Source organism: Bufo gargarizans, chromosome 2 (assembly GCF_014858855.1).
Source record: "Bufo gargarizans isolate SCDJY-AF-19 chromosome 2, ASM1485885v1, whole genome shotgun sequence".
NCBI classification, from domain to species: domain Eukaryota; kingdom Metazoa; phylum Chordata; class Amphibia; order Anura; family Bufonidae; genus Bufo; species Bufo gargarizans.
The window spans coordinates 426,943,082-426,964,940 of NC_058081.1; the positions used below are offsets into that span (position 1 = coordinate 426,943,082).

Sequence of the window (21,859 nt, forward strand, 5' to 3'; positions counted from 1 at the left end):
AGGAAGAGGAAGTACCCCCCTACCCACCCGCGATCCCCTGCCCTGAATGCAGCATTTCTAAATTACTTGCCTTTGAAATGCTGTCATTCCGTCTGGTGGAGATGGATAGTTTTAAAGTATAACTGTCATCTTTTTTTTTTTTGTATTGGATTGTGGTGATTAATATCTCCTTGGTGGCCCTATTTCAACTTTTCACTGTGTATTCAATTCCCCCTTAATTAGTTCCCTGTACTGCCTACTTTTACCTGTGCTTAAAATAGGGTTGCTGGGCATGTTCCATCTATCTGTTGGTCAGATTACAGCCAGCCAGGGACTGTAAGTAAATTATTAAAGCCAGGTCCTCCCCAGCAGCTGATAACAGTGCCTGGGCTGTGTGCGCTTCTCCCTGTCCCTGCGCTTGGCAGATGCTCCCTCACTCAGCAGACTGGGACAATGCAGAGCTGAATCAGCGCAGAGCAGGGAAGGGAGATCTGCCATCTGCTCAGTGTATACATGAAAGCAACATGTGGTAAGAGGACCCCTTTGTGCTGCAGGAGATTAACCCTTTAGAGGGAGGGCTCTGGTTACTGACACTTTTGGGGGGCTATTGTTACTGGCTAGTGAGGGCAGGCGGGATTAACCTCAGGGTGAGGGCAGTGGCGGCCATCTTAACTGAATAATGAAATTGCAGTTTTATGCAGACTGGTTTCTAAGGGCTGAATCTTATTAAATATGGGGTAAGTCAGTCTAATAGTACATGATTCTGGAATATCATGTTATTAGCAACTACATATATGAAAATTGAAATTAGGGTCTAAGTGTGACAGTTATCCTTTAAAGGCCTTATGGCGGTGGCTGTCCCACAGTACATCGTTCCCAACTGCCACTACTTTTCCAGACGAGCCACCCCTTCCCTTCACAACCAAGTAAGGGACAAAATCAGGTGTGCACTGTGCAACGCCATCTGTGCAAGGTGCACCTGACTACGGATATGTGGACCAGTAAGCATGGTCAGGGCCGTTATATCTCCATAACAGTACACTGGGTAAATGCAGTGGCGGCTGGGCCTGAGGCAGATAGCAGTTTGGCGCATGTCCTTCCACCACCGAGGATTGCAGGGCTCTTCAGTTTACCTCCTGTTGCTTCCTCCTCCTACTCTGCTTCCTCCTCCTCTACCAGCTCCTCATTTGATCAGCATAACACCTTCACCACCAACTTCAGCACAGCCAAGGGTAAACGACAGCAGGCAGTTTTAAATCTGTTTAGGGGACAAACTCCACACCGCACAGGAGCTGTGGACGAGCCTTGAACAACAGACCAATGAGTGGTTTGTGCCAGTCAGCCTCAAGCCCAGCCTGGTGGTGTGCGATAATGGGTGAAATCTCGGAGCAGCTCTGGGACTAGCCGGTTTGACGCACATCCCTTGCCTGGCGCATATGCTGATTTTGGTGGTGCAGAGATTCCTTAAAAATAACCCCGATAATGTCGCAATGATTTGCATCCATATGTCATGCGCATACGTCTCTGTTACCTGACTATATAAAAATTAAAAATAAAGAATTTATAAAAAATAAATAAATATAACCCTGACATGTCAGAGCTGCTGCATAAAGTGCGGGCTGTCTGTGCGCGCTTTCGGCGTTCTCACCCTGCTGCTTGCCTGTCAGCGCTGCAGCGTAACTTTGGACTTCCTGCTCACCACCTCATAAGCGACATGCCCACAAGGTGGAACTCCGCCTTGCACATGCTGGCCAGACTGTGCGAGCAGCAGCAGGCGATAGTGGAGTTTCAGCTGCACCACACACGGGTGAGTCGCTCGGCGGAACAGTACTACTTCACCACCAATGACTGGGCCTCCATGTGAGGCCTGTATTCCTTGTTGTGCTGTTTCGAGTACTCCACCAACATGGCCAGTGCCGATATCGCCGTTCTCAGCGTTACTATTCCACTTCTATGCCTCCTTGAAAAAACGCTCCTGGCGATGATGGGAGAGGATGTGGCACAGGAGGAGGAGGAGGAAGAGGGATCATTTCGTAGGCTTTCCGGCCAGTCATTCCAAGTGGTTTCAAGGGTGGGTTCCTGCACCCACAAACCCAAGGTACACAATTGTCCTGCCAGGGCACAGTTCTGAAGGATGAGGAGGTGGAGGATGAGGAGGAGGAGATGGAGGAGGAGGAACCATGTTCACAGCAGGGTGGCACCCAGACCAGCTCATGGCCATCACTGGTGCGTGGCTGGGGGGAATACAGAGGACACAGACAATACACCTCGCACAAAGGACAGCTTTTTGTTGCCTCTGGGCAGCCTGGCACACATGAGCAATTATATGCTGCAGTGTCACCGCAATAACCGCAGAGTTGCCCACATTCTAAATTGTGCTGATTACTGGGTGGCCACGCTGCTGGATCCCCATTACAAGGACAATGTACCATCCTTAGTTCCGTCACTGGAGCGTGATTGTAAGATGCGCGAGTACAAGAGCACGCTGGTAGATGCGCTGCTGGTGGCATTCGCACCTGACAGCGGGGGCACAGTGGAAGCACAAGGCAGAGGACGAGGAAGAGGTCGCCAACGCAGCTGGGGCACCGCTAACACCTCAGAAAGCAGGGTTAGCATGGCTGAAATGTGGAAAAGCTTTGTCAGCATGCCACAACAACCAGCACCACCAGCTGATATGGAATGTCTTAGCAGGAGGCAGCATTTCACCAACATGGTGGAGCAGTATGTGTGTACACATCTACACATACTGAATGACGGGTCTGCCCCCTTCAACTTCTGGGTCTCCAAATTGGGCACATGGCCTGAGCTTTCCCTTTACGCCTTGGAGGTACTGGCCTGCTGTCACGGCGGACGTACACTTTGTACAAAAGATAACACACCAACCAGGCTCTGGACGAGAGACAGGGGAAGGGTCACCTCCTAGCTTATCCCTGACCTCTTTCCCTGCACTGCTCAGCCCACAGCAGACCTTGAAGGTAGGTGTGCTAGTGTCCTCTAGCCTGGGCTGACAAAACCCTGAACTCCCTAAGATGGTGAAGTGGGGAGATAGGAGCAGTCTGCTCGCACAGAACCTGGATGGAATAGAAGACAACAAACAACCGAACTAGAAATGACACTTATCTCTGAGAGCAGGAACTGACAGCCAACCTTCCCTCCAAGCTTCCCAGACCAGAATGAACAGTATAATCCGCTCAGGGCACTGGGCAGTGTGCTATTTAAACTAAAGACCCCACCCAGTGCACCTGGTGAGAGGCGGATCCAGCACGGCTCCAAAGCAACCAGTAAACTCATGCTGCTATCCTGGCTGACCTCCGCACATCGTCAGAGTGGGGCATGACACCTGCCCTGCAGCCAGTGTATTATCTGAACGTGTGTTTAGCACGGCAGGGGGCATCATCACAGACAAGCGCAGCCGCCTGTCCACAGCCAATGTGGACAAGCTCACATTCATTAAAATGAACCAGGCAATGGATCCCTCAGGACTTGTCCGTACCTTGTGCAGAATAGGCATGTATACCGGCACTAAGCAGCCATTGTTATACTGCAGCGCCATTGCTCATGTTTGTATTTTGGATATTTCACACTCTTTTGGAGTGTACCTTAATTTTACTAAATTAAATTAAAACCAAAAACCTGTGTTGGCTATCTCGTCCTCCTCCACCGCTGCTTCCACCCACTCCGCTATGACCACCGCCTCGTCAAACTCCTACTCCATATGGAACTCCACCTCATAAATCCATTTTTCTTTTGTACGTGTTTTATTTGATATAATTTCACTACTTTGTCATTTACATTTTATGGTGAAATTAACAAATTTTCGGGTGTATAGTACCACTGCTATACCTAGTAGACAGGTTAAACAAAAAATAATAATTGTCATTTACTTTCTCGGGTTAAATTAACAAATTTTTTGGTGTATAGTACCACTGCTATACCTAGCAGACAGGTTAAAAAAAAAAAAAATTGTAATTTACATTTTAGGGTGAAATTCACCAATTTTGGTGTGTATAGTACCACTGCTATACGCAGTGGAATGGTAAAAAAATAGTAATTGTCAGTTACATTTTTTGGCGAAATATTTTTTTTTGGGGTATATAGTACCCCTGCTATACCTAGTAGACAGGTTAAAAAATTATAATTGTCAGTTATATATTCTGGTGAAATTCACCAATTTTTGGGTGTGATGTACCACTCCTATACCTAGTAGACCGAAAAAATAAATAAATTGTCATTTACATTTTAGGGTGAAATTCACCAATTTTGGTGTGTATAGTACCACTGCTATACCCAGTGGAATGGTAAAAAAATAGTAATTGTCAGTTACATTTTTTGGCGAAATATTTTTTTTTTGGGGTATATAGTACCCCTGCTATACCTAGTAGACAGGTTAAAAAATTATAATTGTCAGTTATATATTCTGGTGAAATTCACCAATTTTTGGGTGTGATGTACCACTCCTATACCTAGTAGACCGAAAAAATAAATAAATTGTCATTTACATTTTAGGGTGAAATTCCCCAATTTTGGTGTGTATAGTACCACTGCTATACCCAGTGGAATGGTAAAAAAAAAAAAAAATTGTCAGTTACATTTTTGGGCAAAATATTTTTTGGGGGGGTATATGGTACCCCTTCTATACCTAGTAGACAGGTTAAAAAATAATAATTGTCAGTTATATATTCTGGTGAAATTCACCAATTTTTGGGTGTAATATACCCCTGCTCTACCTAGTTGACAGCTTAATAAATTTCAATAATTTTTCTGTTACATTCTTGGGTTGACATTATACAATTTAGATGTGAATAAAAACCTACTATGCATAGGTGACAGGGAATAAAATTTAATAAATTATTAAGCAATTAATGCTCTCCACATCCTTTCATTCAATGCTTAAACTTTGAAAAGTTGTCACACTTTTATGCTTTAATAATTTCTCCCATATTTCAACTCAAATTTTAAATTTGAAAAAATGAATCCTCCTTTGGATGTGGTCTCTTTCTCACTTTCCCTCTCTGGCCTGGAACCCTGATTCCCCGCCACCCGTGATCACCATGGTAGGCGCATAGAAGAACATCGAAAGTTGATAGAGCATAGAGCATATATCAAATTGGATCGTGAATATCACGGAGACGTGCGACATGGTGGGGCAGTAAGTGTGCACACGCCTACACAAACTGACTGATAGGGGTCAGCTCCTGCAACTTCTGGGTCTCCAAATTGGGCACATGGCCTGAGCTTGCCCTTTACCCCTTGGAGGTGCTGGCCTGCCCTGCATCCAGTGTATTGTCTGAACGTGTGTTTAGCATGACTGGAGGGGGTTATCACAGGTTATATTTCCCAATGTTTTGGGGTGTACCCTAATTTTAAAAATAAAATTTAAAACCAAAAACCAGTGTAGGCTACCTCCTCCTCCACCGTTGCTTCACCTACATCCACCGCCACATCCACCGCCTCCTCAACCTCCTACTCCATATGGACCTGGTCCTCCTAGAGCAAGATAATTATTTTTTATTTTTACGTACCGTATTTTCCAGCGTATAAGACGACCCCCAACTTTTCCAGTTGAAATATAGGGTTTGGGCTATACTCGCCGTATAAGACTACCCCTCCAACAACATTTACTTTGGCATCAAGATATGCAGGTAATTGTTGTGCAATTTTCGTCTTTTGCCTCAGTACCATACTATGCCTTTCCAAGAATCTAGTACACCAGGATACAGTGGCCTTAAATCTGTTGCTGTGATCTGGGTTAGATTTGGCCCACTGAAGTGCAAACAAACATATTTTATTTTGTGTCACTACATAACCGTTTTGGCGATGCTCATTCACCATGTCTGCTACATGTTTTTCGAGTTCTGGCCAATGTGGCACATTGGGGTGCCTCTCCTTAATGCACACTTACCCCTTGGCATACTCTTTAATGCTTTTAATTTGCTTTCCAGTCGCAAACCATCTTTTCTGTTACTCCATATTGTCTTGCAGCAGTGCAGTTATTATGTTCCATGGCAAAGTTTACAACTTTAAGTTTGAAACTGGCTTCATATTTCTTTCTTCTTGCTGGTAGAGCCAAGATGGGGTCTTGACTGTTAGCCATTTGTATACCGTACTGTATGTACTGGCGCTATACTGTATGAACCGATGCAGATACTGTTGCTGTACTGTATGTACAGGTACAGATACTGGTGTTGTACTGTATTCACCACCACATGTATCTGCTCCCCAGATAGACTCTGTTTTTTCACCACAGATAAGATGCACACCAAACTTCATTAGAGATCCGCCAACATTAGAATTGGCTGAAGTGCAGATGCTCCTGCTCCCCCCCTGCCTTCCCTCAGAAACGCCAATCCAACCCAGTATACAACAACCAGCCAATCACAGCAAGCGATGTACCGGTATTTTCTGTGCACACTGCATACAAAGCCTTCTTGGATTGGGTGGGTCAGCGCTCCCTGCCTGCCCAGCCCTCCCTGTCTTCAAGACGATCTGAGCGGTAGTACGCAATGTGATACTGCCAGCATGAGAAAACCACTGAGAGGAGGAAGAGGGGGCTGCTTCAGGAGCGGCTGGCTGGGATGCAGCACACGGTGGCTCAGCTAGAGGGCGCCTGTCCCTGAAGCTGGAGAAGGACAGCTTCTCCTGTCTTGCTAGGTTTAAGTTTCAGCACGCTGTATACCGGCATATGAGACGACACCCGGTGTATAAGACGACCCCCGACTTTTGAGAAGATTTTCATGTATTAAAAAGTAGTCTTATACACAGGAATATACAGTATTTTATGTTATTTAATGTAATTTCCCTATCCACATTTGTTTGCATAGCACTTGCCATGCTCTTGACCACATGTTGATGCCATTTGCAGCCCTCTAGCCCTTTCCATGAACTTTTTACAGCCATTTTAGTGCTCAAAAGTTCGGGTCCCCATTAACTTCAATGGGGTTCGGGGTCAAGTTCGGGCCCCAAACTCGAACTTTTTTCCGAAGTTCGGCCGAACCCGTCACACCCGAACATCCAGGTGTCCGCTCAACTCTATTTATGAGCATTCGATTAATTGAAAATAACGATTAAACTTAAACAGGCTGTTTTTCAGCTGATCCAAATTTTAGGACCACATGCCTTTAAAAGGCCAAATCTGTGCAAAGATGTGGATTCATTGTCAGGTAGTCACACGTTGTGATGTCAAAGGTAAAAAAACTCTCCCTTTTTGAACATGGTTGTTGAACTGCATAAGCAGGGTCTCTCACAGCGCGCCATCGCTGCTGAGGTGGGACGCAGTAAGACAGTAATTTGGAATTTCTAAAATGATCCTGAGAGTTATGGAACAAAAAAGTCAAGTGGAACACTCAAAAAAATTTCATCAGCACTGAGCCGGTGTCACGGCTGAGGATGGGGAAAACCCTCAGCCGTGCGATGCCTGAAGATGGATGGTCGATGCAAGGCCAGGACAGGAAACAGGGAGCAGGTCACCTCCTATCAATCCCAAAATCTGACCCTGTCTCCTATCCGCATGAGCCGACCCTGATGGTAAGAGGGCTCATACTCCGGAACCTAATATTCCTACTAGCCCTCAGGGTGGCCCTGGACTAGGAGCAGAGTAAGACACGGACGAACAGGAGTCTCACTGGCCAAACTACAAAGAAAGAGGAAACATAAACAGACATATGGCAATGGCAGGTAAGTGAAACTAGTACCACACCTACCTGCCACAGACACACAGCCTGGAACCCATGTACAAGTGCTGCTGTCCACAACAACACAAAGGACACAGCACACACCACACATCACACAGGAACCCAGGAAACCATAAGCTGCAATAAATAAAGAGACCAAAGAAACATCTTCATAACACCATACATGAACCTATGACCACAAGGGTGGCCCCCACTGGCAGATGGCATATCACAGGAGGATGACTCCAGCTAGCCATGGCTGAAGTACCCCTCAGACTACTGATCACAGCAGAGGCTAAATAGCCCATGTAGCCACACCCACACACAGACACACCCAGTGCACACACACTAGGAAGGAAGTTAACCCTTCCAACACAAGGCAAGGGAAGACGGCCACTTAAAGGGGAAGTACACACATAAACACACACTTCACCTGTTGCCCTGGGGATCAGCCAGAAGGCCAAGACACTGCCACCACATGCATACAACACCAAACGTAGTCACGGGCAACCAAGTGAAGGAAAATGTCACTAAGCACACCATAGGCCGTGACAGCCAGAGGATCCAATTGGCTGTCCGTCAAGACACTGGACGATCCTCGACCCAAATTAAGGCCCTTACTGGTGCTGACTGCAGCCCCATAACCAAACAGCATCTTAGACTGAAGGGCTTCAAAAACAAAAAACGGCTTCAAAGACCTCGTCTTTGAAGGTATAAAAGTGGGGAATGTTGTTAGGGCAAAAAAAAACATTGATGAGGAGTGGATTCTGAATTAGAAGTTATGGATATCCATAGAGAAACACCGACATAGGCATAGAGCTGTGTTTCAAGAGTTTCTAAACTTTATTGAAAGAAAGCAGAGTTATAAAGCAAATTTCTGGATCATTTCCAACTGAAGACGTAGTTAACCATTTACATCATTAAATCATTAAAAACACAATCTGAAATGAGCATCTCTTGGCTTTACGCCTAGACCAGTGGTGGGCAAACTTTTTTGTCAACTGAGCCAAATATCGCCAAAACCACGATTGAAACTTCTTTTGAGAGCCACATTTTTAAAACCTAAAATATATAGGAAGGAAGTGCATGCTGAAGTGAATGGGTCCATGATGCTTCAATGGGTCCAGGATCCGGGATATGAGTGCTACAGAGTGCTTCTGGCTGTGCCTCCACACCGCAAAAAAGTAGCGCATGCTGAAGTGAATGGACACAGACCATGGGGCAGCTGCATGAGGATCGCGGACCCATTCACTTGGGTCCGCATCATGGACCCATTCACTTCAGCATGCGTTACTTTTTTGCTGTGCGGAGGCACAGCCAGAAGCACCACGGAAGCACTCTGTAGCACTCATATCCCGGATCCTGGACCCATTTACTTCAGCATGCGCTACCTTTTTGCGGTGCGGGCAGTCGGATGCGGATCGCAAACCCCATTCAAGTGAATGGGTCCGCGATCCTCATGCAGCTGCCCCATGGTCTGTGTCCGTGCATTGCGGACCGCTATTTGTGGTGCACAGCACAGGCATGGCGCCCTTACATTCGTGGGCATGAGCCCAGAGTGTGTTTTTACATACTTTTATATGCACTTTCTTTTATTTGGATCTTGATTATTATTTTATTTTATCTTTATCATTTTTTACTTTTATTAAACTTGTCTGCAGACATTACTTTTGCTGTTTAAACACATGCCAAGTAAATGCTGATGCCAAATAATTGAGTCACCTGTAGAAGGAGGTAGAAGGAGGTACACTGACTTGTAGTCACGTTCAAAGAAAGCGCCCGCCTGCAGCGGTGTGCTGTCTCTGGCAGATTTCACTGTCCAGGAAGTTTTCAATACCCCTAGTCACTTCCTCCTCGTTCCGACGTCTACTCTGGAAGGAGGTGCGTACTAGTTAGCGAACACGCCCTCTCTTGCTTTGTGGAACGCAAATGCGTCCCACAGGCAAGATTCCTCTGTAGTGTGCATGACGGGTCGCCGACGGGTGTGGTAGGAATTACTTTAATGCCTTCTACATCTGTAGGTCTGTAAAAATTTTGGGTTAATAACCGAAAAGGAGGTGGGCAACCCTGGCCATAACCAGAAGTGGCAGCTACAAAGATTGAAATTATTGAAATATTAACATTTTATTATGCACTAGCAGAAGGACCTGGCTTTGCATGGGTATATTTCATCTATTTCATTTAATGTTTGTGTGTGCCGTTAAAAGATACAGTATCGATAGTATCCCCCATAACAGTGACATCTAGAGTACCCTGCCCCCTTAACAGTGACCTCCACAGCCCCCCACCCATGGTGCCCTGCCTCCTTAAAAAAGGACCTCCACATCAGCCCACCCCCTTAACTTTGACCTTCACAGAAGCCTGCCCCTTTAAAAATGAGTTCCACAGCACCCCATCCCCTTGGCAGTGACCTCCACAGGGACCCAGACCCTTAACTGTAACCTCTACAGCACCTGCCCCTTAACCATAGGTTACAGTCGGCTTAACTGTGACCTCCATCATTTCTGGCCCCCTTAACAGAGACCTCCACAGCGACTGCCCCTTTAACAGTGACTGCCACAGTACCCCACTCCCTTAACAGTGACCTCTACTGTATCCTTTCTCCCTTAACAGTGACCTCACAGTACCCCGCTTCCCCTTTAACCTCTTAAGGACATAGGGCGTACAGGTACGCCCTTATGTCCTGGTACTTAAGGACACAGGGCGTACATGTACGCCCTGTGTAGTTACGCAGGCGCCGGAGGGTCCTGTGACTCCCCCATGTATGCGATCGCAGAAAACCGCAGGTCAATTCAGACCTGCGGTTTTCTGCGTTTCCGGGTTATTTGGGTCTCTGAAGACCCGATAACCCAGAACAGGATGGTGGTGGTGGTGTGATTTCACCCCACCAATCACCATCCAGCGATCCTGAGTGGTGATGGTGACATCACCACTCAGGATCGCTTCTGATTGGTCTGTGGGCGGGCCGGCGGCAGATTCAAAAGATGTAGGCGCTCCTCTCTTCCTTCTTTTGTGTTCCGGAGCCGGAGGAGCTGCCTGCACATGTCGTCTGTCGGTGCCAGCATCACCCCATCTGTGCCCCCCAGGACCCGATCTGTGCCCCAGCACCCCCCATCTGAATTTCAGGTACAATAGGGAAAGCATAGGGAAAGTTTGGGTTAGGCACGGAAAAAAAAGGGAAAGTTAGTTTGTGAACTTGCATCACCCTAAGTTAGGGTGTCTGGGGTCCACTTCGGACGGTTGATCAGCGGTTTTAAATTATTTTTTCCAAATTTTTTGCCCTTTTTTAGTTAGTTTTTTTTTTCTGTTAGTGAACACCCGTGCGGCCCACGCACACCAAAAAAAGATTTACACACATGCACATATACATGCAGACACACACTCCCCTATGGGCCGCCGGACATTCTTGGCCGAGGAGGCATACGCCCAGCTTGCCTCCGACTCTGAGAGTCCCAGTGAGGACGAGGATGACCCCACATTCCTGTTGTCATCCGCGTCCTCCTCATCATCTAGCAATGATGATGAGCCCCCAAGGCGGCGGAGCAAGGGGACTACCATGTTGTGGCCCACACTAGTACGAGCAGCTCTGGGGCTCGTACTGGTTTCCCGGCCCACCAGTTAAATCCACTGGAGCACCCTGCCGGTGAACTTGTCTGGTGTAGCCCAGAGCGATACGAGCCGTGATTCCTGATTTTGTAGGCCAATCAGAAATCCAGATTTCCACAGTGGGCTACACTGAATATGACTTTTTTTGTCATTTTTTCAGTGACCCACTGGTGAATCTGATGGTGGAGCAGACAAACCTGTACGCCCAACAGTTCGTTGCTGAACACCCGGGCTCCTTTTTGGCCAGGCCCGGTGGCTGGACGCTGGTCAGTGCAGCCGAAATGAGGACATTTTGGGGCCTCGTGCTGCATATGGGCCTGGTCAAGAAACCCAGTGTCAGGCTGTACTGGAGTGGGGGCGTCCTATACTAGACCCCACTTTACAGTACGGCCATGACACGCTCCCGGTTTGAGGCAATCCGGAAATGTCTGCATTATTCCGATAATGCAGCATGTCTTCCCCGAGGTGATCCTGCCTATGACCGTCTGTATAAGATATGGCCGGTCATCAATCACTTTGGGGCCAAATTCATGGAGGCCTATGTACCTGGAAGGGAGGTCGCGGTTGATGAGTCTCTCATTGCGTTCAAGGGAAAACTCATTTTCCGCCAGTATGCACCCTCCAAGTGGGCGAAGTATGGCGTGAAGCTATACATAATTTGTGAGAGTACCTCAGAGTACACTTACAAATTTCGTGTATACGAGGGGCGAGATTCCCAGATTCAACCCCCAGAATGTCCCCCCACTCTGGTTGTTACCGGGAAACTTGCGTGGGACCTTATGTACCCACTACTGGATAAGGGTTACCACCTTTACGTGGATAACTTTTATACCAGTATCCCCTTGTTCCAGTCCCTTGCCGCCAGATGCACGTCCGCTTGTGGGACCGTGCGGAAAAATCAATGCGGCCTCCCTGCCCACCCCCTCCAGGTACCTATCCCCAGGGGTGAGACCCGTGCCCTTACCACTGGAAACCTGTTGCTGGTCAGGTATAAGGACAAGTTGGATGTCCTTATGCTGTCCACCATTCATGGTAACGGCATCACCCCTGTCCCTGTGCGAAGTACCGCGGCAGCGGTCCTCAAGCCCGATTGTATCATCGACTACAATCTGTATATGGGAGGAATTGATCTCTCGGATCAAGTCCTCAAGCCATATAATGCCATGCGCAAAACCCGGGCATGGTACAAAAAAGTTGCAGTCTACTTGGTACAGGTTGCCATGTACAACTCTTTTGTGCTGTCCCGGAGCGCTAGCATCACAGGGACATTCCTCCAGTTCTATGAGGCAGTCCTCAAGGCCCTGATCTTTTCGGACCGGGAAAGAGCAGGCTGGAGTACCTCGGGAACTGTAGGTGCCCGGATCGTCCCTGGCCAAAACTTTCCAGGTGTGGTCCCCCATACTGGAAAGAAGGATTGAACCCCAAAAAAGTGCAGAGTGTGTCGCAGGAGGGGGATACGGAAGGTCACCACTACTCAGTGCGACACATGCCCCGATCATCCGGGCCTCTGCATTGACGGTTACTTCAGGGAGTATCACACTTCCATGGAGTACTAAATTTATATCCCAATTTAGCATTGACATCGGATAAAAAAAACTGGTTCTCAGACTTGAGACACCCCAAAAAACTAAAATAATTTATTAAAAGTAGACATATTAGGTATCGCCGCGTCGGTAATAATCTCCTCTATAAAACTACCCCATGATCTAACCCCCCAGATTAACACAGTCCAGAAAAAAAAAGGTGCAAAAAAAAGTTTTTTTTTGTCACCTTACATAATAAAAAGTTTAATAGCAAGCGATCAAAAAGTCATATAGCCCCCAAAATAGTGCCAATAAAGCTGTTGTCTCATCCCGCAAAAAATGAGCCCCCACATAAGATAATTGGACTTATTAGGTATCGCCGCGTCCATAAGAATCTCCTCTATAAAAATACCCCATGACCCAACCCCCCAGATTAACACGGTAAAAAAAAAATATTAATAATAATAGGTGCAAAAAATAATTTTTTTGTCACCTTACATAACAATAAGTTTAAAAGCAAGCGATAAAAAAGTCATATAGCCCCCAAAATAGTGCCAATAAAACCGTCCGCTCATCCCGCAAAAAATTAGCCCCCACATAAGATAATCGGATAAAAATAAAAAATAAAAATGACACTTAGACTTTAGAGATACAAAAAAGGATAATATAGTTAAAAACCTAAATTATTGTAAACAAAAGTAGACTTATTAGGTATCTCCGCGTCCGTAAGAATCTCCTCTATAAAAATATCCCATGACCTAACCCCCCAGATTAACACGGTTAAAAAAAATATATATGTGCCAAAACCGCTATTTTTGGCATTTTTCCATTTCAATCCGTTTTTCCGGTAACAAAACAAGGGTTAACAACCAAACAAAATTTTAAATTTATTACCCTGATACTGCAGTTTACAGAAACGCCACATTTGTGGTCGTAAACTGCTGTATCAGTAAAAGGGAGGTCGCAAAAGGAAAGGACCAACATGGTTTCTGGAAGGCCGATTTTGATGGCCTTTTTTATTGACACCATGTCCCTTTTGAATCCCCCCTGGAGTAAAAACTCCCTAAAAGTGACCCCATCCAAGAAACTACACCCCTCAAGGTATTCAAAACTGATTATATAAACTTTATTAACCCTTTAAGTGTTCCTCAACAGTTAATGGCAAATGGAGATGAAATTTCAGAATTTCAATTTTTGGTAACCTTGCCTCACAAAAATGTAATATAGAGCAACCAAAAATCATATTTACCCTAAAAATAGTCCCCCAAAAAATGCCTTATCCCGTAGTTTTCAAAATGGGGTTACTTTTAGGGAGTTTCTACTTCAGGGGTGCATCAGGGGGGTTGAAACAGGACACAGTGTAAATAAACCGGTCCATAAAAATCAGCCCTCCAAAAACCAAACGGTGCACCTTTCACTCTACGCCCCGCTGTGTGGCCTTACAGTAGTGTACGGCAACATATTGGGTGTTTCTGTAAACGGCAGAATGAGGGCAATAAAGATTCAGTCTTGTTTGGCTGTTAACCTTTGCTTTGTTAGTGGAAAAAATGGGTTAAAATAAAAAATTTGACAAAAAAATGAATTCTCAAATTTCATCCCCATTTGCCAATAACTCTTGTGCAACATCTAAAGGGTTAACGACATATGTAAAATCAGTTTTGAATACCTTGAGGGGTGTAGTTTCTTAGATAGAGTCACTTTTAGGGAGTTTCTACTCTGGGGTGCATCAGGGGGGCTTCAAATGGGACATGGTGTAAATAAACCGGTCCATAAAAATCAGCCTTCCAAAAACCAAACGGCGCACCTTTCACTCTACGCCCCACTGTGTGGCCGTACAGAAGTTTACGGCCACATATTGGGTGTTTCTGTAAATGGCAGAGTCAGGGCAATAAAGATACAGTCTTGTTTGGCTGTTAACCCTTGCTTTGTTAGTGGAAAAAATGGGTTAAAATGAAAAATTAGACAAAAAAATGAAATTCTCAAATTTCATCCCCATTTGCCAATAACTCTTGTGCAACACCTAAAGGGTTAACAATGTATGTAAAATCAGTTTTGAATACCTTGAGGGGTGTAGTTTCATAGATGGGGTCATTTTTGGGTGGTTTCAATTATGTAAGCCTCGCAAAGTGACTTCAGACCTGAACTGGTCCCTAAAAATTTAGTTTTTGTAAATTTCAGAAAAATTTTAAGATTTGCTTCTAAACTTCTAAGCCTTGTAACATCCCCAAAAAATAAAATATCATTCCCAAAATAATTCAAACATGAAGTAGACATATGGGGAATGTAAAGTCATCACAATTTATGGGGTAATTACTATGTATTACAGAAGTAGAGAAACTGAAACTTTGAAATTTGCAAATTTTTCCTAATTTTTGGTAAATTAGGTATTTTTTTGTGCAAAAAAAATAATTTTTTTTACTTCATTTTGCCAGTGTCATGAAGTACAATATGTGATGAAAAAACAATCTCAGAATGGCCTGGATAAGTCAAAGCGTTTTAAAGTTATCAGCACTTAAAGTGACACTGGTCAGATTTGCAAAAAATGGCCTGGTCCTTAAGGTGAAATAAGGCTATGTACCTAAGGGGTTACTAGTGGCCTCCACAGTCCCCTCCTCCCTTAACAGTGACCTCCACAGTGCCCACCCCTTTAACAGTGACCTCCACAGCAGACTCCCCCCTTAACAGTAACATCCACAGTGCCCTCCCCTTAACAGTGTCCTCCACAGCTGCCATCCCTTTATTAGTTACCTCCACAGTACCCTGTCTCCTTAACAGTGATTTCCACAATAACCCGCCACTTAACAAAGACCTCCACAGCACCCCGCCACTTTAACCGTGACCTCTACAGCATCCCGCCCCCTTAACAGTGACCTCCACAGCAGCCGCCCCTTTATTAGTAACCTCCACAGTACCCCATTTCCTTAACAGTAATTTCCACAACACCCTGCCCCCTTAACAGTGGCCTCTACAGCAATATGCCCCTTAACACTACCTCCATAGCAGACCGTACCCGTACCTTCACGGCAGCCTTTCCCCTTAACTGTGACCTCCACAGCACTCCGCTCCCTTAACAATGTCATCCACAATGCTCTGCCCCTTTAAAGCTGACCTACAGCAGTGAAGAAAAATGGCTGGTTTGTTATGGAAACCTGGTGTAAAACTATGTGTATGTGGATACTAAGGGCCTGCAAGCTTCTATTGGCTGATAAGGGTTATGTGACCGTGTGTATGGCAGTTGGGATATGAGGAGAAAGACCTGCAGGCTTCTGTAGGTTTGGGAATATCTTAGGAACGATACTTGCTGGAGAGCTGAGACCCGGTCTAAAACCTTCCCGGACACCTGATGTACCTGTGTGCCAAATTTCGTGATTGTAAATTCCTTTAGCAGACATACATACATAAATAAATACATAGACTCAGCTTTATATAGTATATAGACTGATGATAATCTTTTGATTGTTACTCTCTTTCAGGGTCTTGACACTGATAATATTGTTTGCACAGTACCTCAGAAACATTACTCTTATATTACCTTGCTATAAAATTGGAAAAGGAATAAAGACTTATAAATTGCAAATCTTCAAAATGTTTCCGGTAAGTAAAAACAATTAAACATTTTTAAACATCTTTGGAATTGTTTTTCTATAGTAACAATTCAAAATGGAGCCAGAGAAGAAGACTTTCTTTAGGGTTTGGAATGCAGCTTTTCCTCAAGAAATGCAAACTGCTTTTTAGGGTCCATCTGTAGGTCATGGTCTGAGCTTACATAACCCAGGAAAGGAACTTATGAGCTCTCAAAGAGGCACTACATCACGACTGCAAGGTGTAAGGGCTAGGAATTCTCAATTTACCACCTATCACTAATATGTTCAATACTAATCTAAAACCTAAACAAAACTAAAAAGTGATTTTAAAGCATAACCAGTGATCATAATCAATAAACTGTTGATATCGCACAACATCTGGAGATGAAGGGCTACCAATGTGCAGCACTCAATATAAGGATTGTATGACAGCAGTGTGGCAGGTCTACAATTACTAGATTCCCCTAAAGATCTAGGTTGCTGAAGAAACATGTCAAGGGCAGTGTTTTGTTTTTCTTATTGGTAACCACTGTAATGATAATCAGTCCCATCAGTCTCCAAAAAGACCCTATGGTGTGTGTTCTACAATTAGCACAAGTTAATACATTTTCAGGGAACCTCCACATTTCCAGAGAGTGCATTTTGGCATGATCTAAGGGAATTAGTTGTCTTCGAATTCAAAAAGTGTATGGTACACTGATTAAAAAAGCCTTCACATGTCATGGGGTCTCCTTCATAAGGCAATGTCAGTGGCAGTAGAAATATGGTACTGCTGGAATGAGAGGCAGAATGTGGCTGAGATGCAGAGGAGCAGTAGCTTAAAGAGGCAGAGCTAGAACAGAGGCAGCCACAGAGTCCAGACATACAGAAATTATATTTATACATTGGAGTAATTGTTCCTGGCAACTACAGTGAGTAATAGATCCTGTAACCAGGGTCCATGTCTTGAGCAAACTAATGGGTGTTGACTCACCCTACCACTGAAAGGATTTGGCTTGGGACTACGTCTGAGGCATTGTTGCAGTGGATCCCTAGTTTTCACCCATTTAGCCCCAAACAGAATGTGGATTTCACTGCAGGGGCCACCCAGGCAACTACCTTTTGGAGTAGTCTTCATTCATAGGCTGCTGACCAAGGGGACAGACAAAAACATTGTCAGAGGGCAATCTAAAGTCAGGACAAGTAGAGTTTGTGTCATATGGTAAAGAGCCAATATGTCAGAGAAATAAACAAATTCTAAACAAAAATTCTTCAGCACTCTTCAAAAAACTTCACTTCTATATTAGGTCTTCAATCTATTTTGAATGCTGATTTAGCTCTAGGTTTATTAATAGAAAAAGTGGAATACATATATAATCCATTTTCCAGACTGCCTATTTTTCATGCGCTCCCCAAGGTGCACATGGAGGGTTTTCCACCTCCATTAATACCTATAATATCTGCAGTGAATGCCCTCCCTGAGCACCTTGGGTATCTACAGTTGGATAATCATCTACAACATTTTCTGAGCTTCGTTTGAGATTCAAATGATGTTTTCAGGGCCATAAAAGATTTTTCATGGTAAAATGAATACAAATTCCTTATTTGTGACATTGTATCCCTTTATACGTCCATTCCTCATGAAAAAACTATACAGTCTCAGGTTGATACATAGAGAGGATAGCTTCGTAACACCACTCCAAATAGGATCCTGGGCATTCACACGAATGTGATCGGTGGGCAGATAATTAATTTTGTTGCATTGGTTTCGCCAGTAATCAATCACTGAGACGATTGAAAAAAGAAAAACAGTATGCATGCACTCACTCATACAACGGCGCAGAACATGCTCCTGGCCAAGTTTCTGGTACTACAATCCCTCCTTTTCCATGTGGTGAACTGTCCACCTTTCATAGAACTGATGTCTTGTGCCAAAAAGGCTGAACAAGCCCTGCACACAATGTTGAACAGAAAGTGTATGCTAAAGTTTATGGCAGTGCTGACGTGTGGAGCTGCAACTATGGTCAAGGACAATATATGTCCTTTACAGACCGGGGGTAAATGTGGTTACTGCACAGCCACACCACCAACTTGGCCAGGCTGTGAGTCCTGCGCCAATGTCCTCCTCTGAATCCTCATCCTCAACCTTGTCCTCAGCCTCCAGCATACCACCTATGCAGAGCATGAGATGTCATGCTGCTCTGCACTTGGTTTGCCTGGGTGAATGGAGTCACATTTGGGAGGAACTGCTCCACGTTCTTCAAGAGGAAATTGAATCCTGGCTCTCTCTTCGCTAACTAAAATTAGAACCACGGTCACCGACAATGGAAAGAACATTGTGTCTGTGCTACATCAAGGTGAGCTGACCCATGCGTCCTGCATGGCGCAAGTCTTTTATTCTGGTTGTAATGCGGTTCCTGAAGTCTTCCATCCAACTGCAATATATCCTGAAAATGGCCAGGAAACTGCATGCACATCAGCCACTCTTACACTGCAAAATATGCCCTCCTTGAGCTGCAAAGGCAGAATAGGATTCCACAACATTACCTAATATGCAACATTTACACCCATTGAAACTCCACCCTCCACATGTTGGACAGACTTTATGAGCAGAGGAACGCCGTAAACTATTTATTCTGGCCACCTGCTTCAGCCACTATTATGATGCTGTCACCCGCCTCATGTTACACATCTGCTGCCACCTTCTCCTACTGCCACCCACGATCTTGTGCTGTTACTGCCACTGCTGTTGCCTACAACCTCCCCACTTTGTGACTTGGCCACTATGTTGACTACTCAGGCGGTTGTCAGATGCCATCTTTACCACTCTGTGACTGGGCCATTTTGTTGACTCCTCATATGGTTGCCACCCTCACCACTCTGTGACTGGGCCACTATGTTGACTTCTCATGCAGTTGCCACCCTCACCACTCTGTGACTGGGCCACTATATTGACTCCTTATGCAGTTACCATCATCACCACTCTGTACTGGGTCACTGTGTCGGGCCAAAATGAAATTTCCCACAGGGCACCAATTATCCTGAGGCTGGACCTGGCTGCCCTGCACTGTCCTGATTTCATACAGTGTCAGGACATATTGCATGCACTATGACCTGCCTGCAGGTAGGTAGGGGATGGAGTAGCGTGGTGAAGAAAAGATCAGAAGCGAATAATGCAGGGGAGAATTTTGGACCTAGAGAGTGGCGGCAGAGCAGGAGTGGTAAGTTAATTTATCTATTTTAAGGTCTTATCTGAAGTCTGATACTTGAGGGTCTGACATTGAGGTCTAATGGGGGTCTGATATGGGGGCAGGGTTCTGCTATGGAGTTCTGATCTGAGGTCTGATGCCAGGTTCTGACATGGAGGTCTAAAAGGGGTCTCACATAGAGGTCTAATGGGGATCTGAGTTGATGTCTGATATTGGGGGGGGGGGGGGGATTAAAAGGGGTTATTTTTGTACTGGCACATATTAGGGGCATTTTTAACTGGCACACATTATATGGGGGCACTGTTAACACGATGCACTTTGGGAGATAATTATTTCTATTGGTGGGACTTTGGGGAGCACTATTACTGTGGGGGGGTCAACCGGCACAGTATCAGTTTAGCACAATTATTTTTGGGGGACATTATCTTTACACTATTAGTGTCAGGGACACTATTTGCTGGGCACAGTAAATTTTTTTAATATTTATTGAAGAGGGCACTATCTGTGTGGTATTAGTATTTTCAGAGGGACTGTTTCTGCAGTATAGTATTGGGGGTGGCAGGATGGGGTGTTGAGAAGATGTGAGGATGACCGAAACTAAAATGTCTGTTTGTCAAATTCTGTGACTGGACTACTATGTTGACTCCTCACCCTCACCACTCTGTGACGGGGCAATTTTGTTGACTCCTCAGGCAGTTGCCACCCTCGCTACTCTGAGACTGGACCATTAGTGTGACCCTGTTGACCTCACCATTTATTTACCCATATTCTGATCTGCCAGAAGGTCGGAAAAATGAAAAGCACAATGGACCATCACAATGGATCATACAGATTGGAGCATCTGTAAGGCGTTTATCACATGGTCCCTATTTTGCATCAGAATATGCTCATGATTTGGAAACCAAAAGCAGGAGTGGGTACAAAACACAGAAAACATGCAAATATTCCAATCACGTTTCATCTCTGTTTTGGATCCACTCCTATTTTTATTTTTTGGGCCTTAGCAATACTGATGGATTACTGAGAAAATGCTGACCCTGTGAAGGCAGAGGCCCAAACACAGGATCCGCTTTTTTTCTTCTTGCGACGGATCAGAAGGGAAAAATAAACTGTGACATCAACACAAACTTACTGCTGACACTCTCTTCACTCTGTCATGGGGCCACTATTTGTATCAGCGTGTAACAGAACAGGTTCTGAAGAAATCTATGTGGAACCAGCTGACGACGGTTTCTTTCACTCTATAGTACAATCTTGGGCAACTGCACAGTTCTTTTTACCTGACCCTAACATTGACCTGTAAGGCTGAGCTCACACTTGAGTTATTTGGTCAGTTTTGGCCCATAACTGACCAAATAAGTGAAATGTGAAGTGATTCTAAGAGTAATGCCTGTCAACTGTCTGTCATACTGACACATAGTAACTGTTTCACTACCACCATAGACTATCTATGCATGTTTCTGCAATGTAGTTTTATACATCGAGATATGGGCTCTCTTCAGCCAGGAAATAGCTGATTTTTAATGTGCTTTGTCATAAATACATTCGGATTGAAACAAAAATGTTTTGGGAAAATTCGGCAAAGCGTCCAAATTGAATTTTTGACAAATTCGCTCATCTCTAATAACAATGTTTTTAAAATCAGTTTTAAATAACTTGACGGGTTTAATTTCTTAAATAGGGTAGTTTCTACTATGTAATCCTCACAAAGTTACTTCAAAACTCAGTTGGTCTTTAAAAAATTGGATTGTGGAAATGTCCTTAAAAATGTAAACGTTTGCATCTAAAAATCTAAGCCTTATAACGTCCTAAAAAAAAATGACATTCACAAATGATTCAAACATAAAGTAAATGGTGAATGTTAATAGCTACTTAATAGGTATCACTATCTGTCTTAAAAGCAGGGAAATTAAAATTTAGAAAAATAGCAAATTTTTCAAAATTTTTCCATGCATTTTGTATTTTATTTATAAATAAAGGTAAAATATATTGACTCAAATTTACCTTCAACATCAAGTAGATTACTGTATTTTTCGCTTTATAAGACACATCTGACGATAAGACGCACCTAGGTGTTAAGGGGACAATAAGAAAAAAATATTTTTCATTAGACCTCAGATCAGGCCACCCAATGTTAATCAGACCCCCAATGTTAAGAAGGCCCTTAATCGGACCTCAGATGAGACCCCTAATGTTAATAAGACCACAGTAAGACCTCAGATCAGCCTCCCATGCCTCAGATCAGCCCCCAAATTATCAGCCCCCATTATGAGCCCCCATGCCATCTATGAGCCACACTGCCATTTATG

At 44.6% G+C, this 21,859-nt stretch overlaps 1 protein-coding gene across 2 annotated transcripts in view; it reads left to right on the forward strand.

The window, feature by feature from the left end:
• SLC23A1 (solute carrier family 23 member 1) overlaps positions 1-21,859 on the forward strand; it is a 419,817-nt gene that overhangs the window by 229,610 nt on the left and 168,348 nt on the right. For both annotated transcript variants that reach the window (XM_044280913.1, XM_044280914.1), the window contains one exon: positions 16,252-16,372. In XM_044280913.1, coding sequence (XP_044136848.1) covers positions 16,252-16,372 — 121 coding nt within the window. The remainder of the gene's footprint in view (positions 1-16,251; positions 16,373-21,859) is intronic.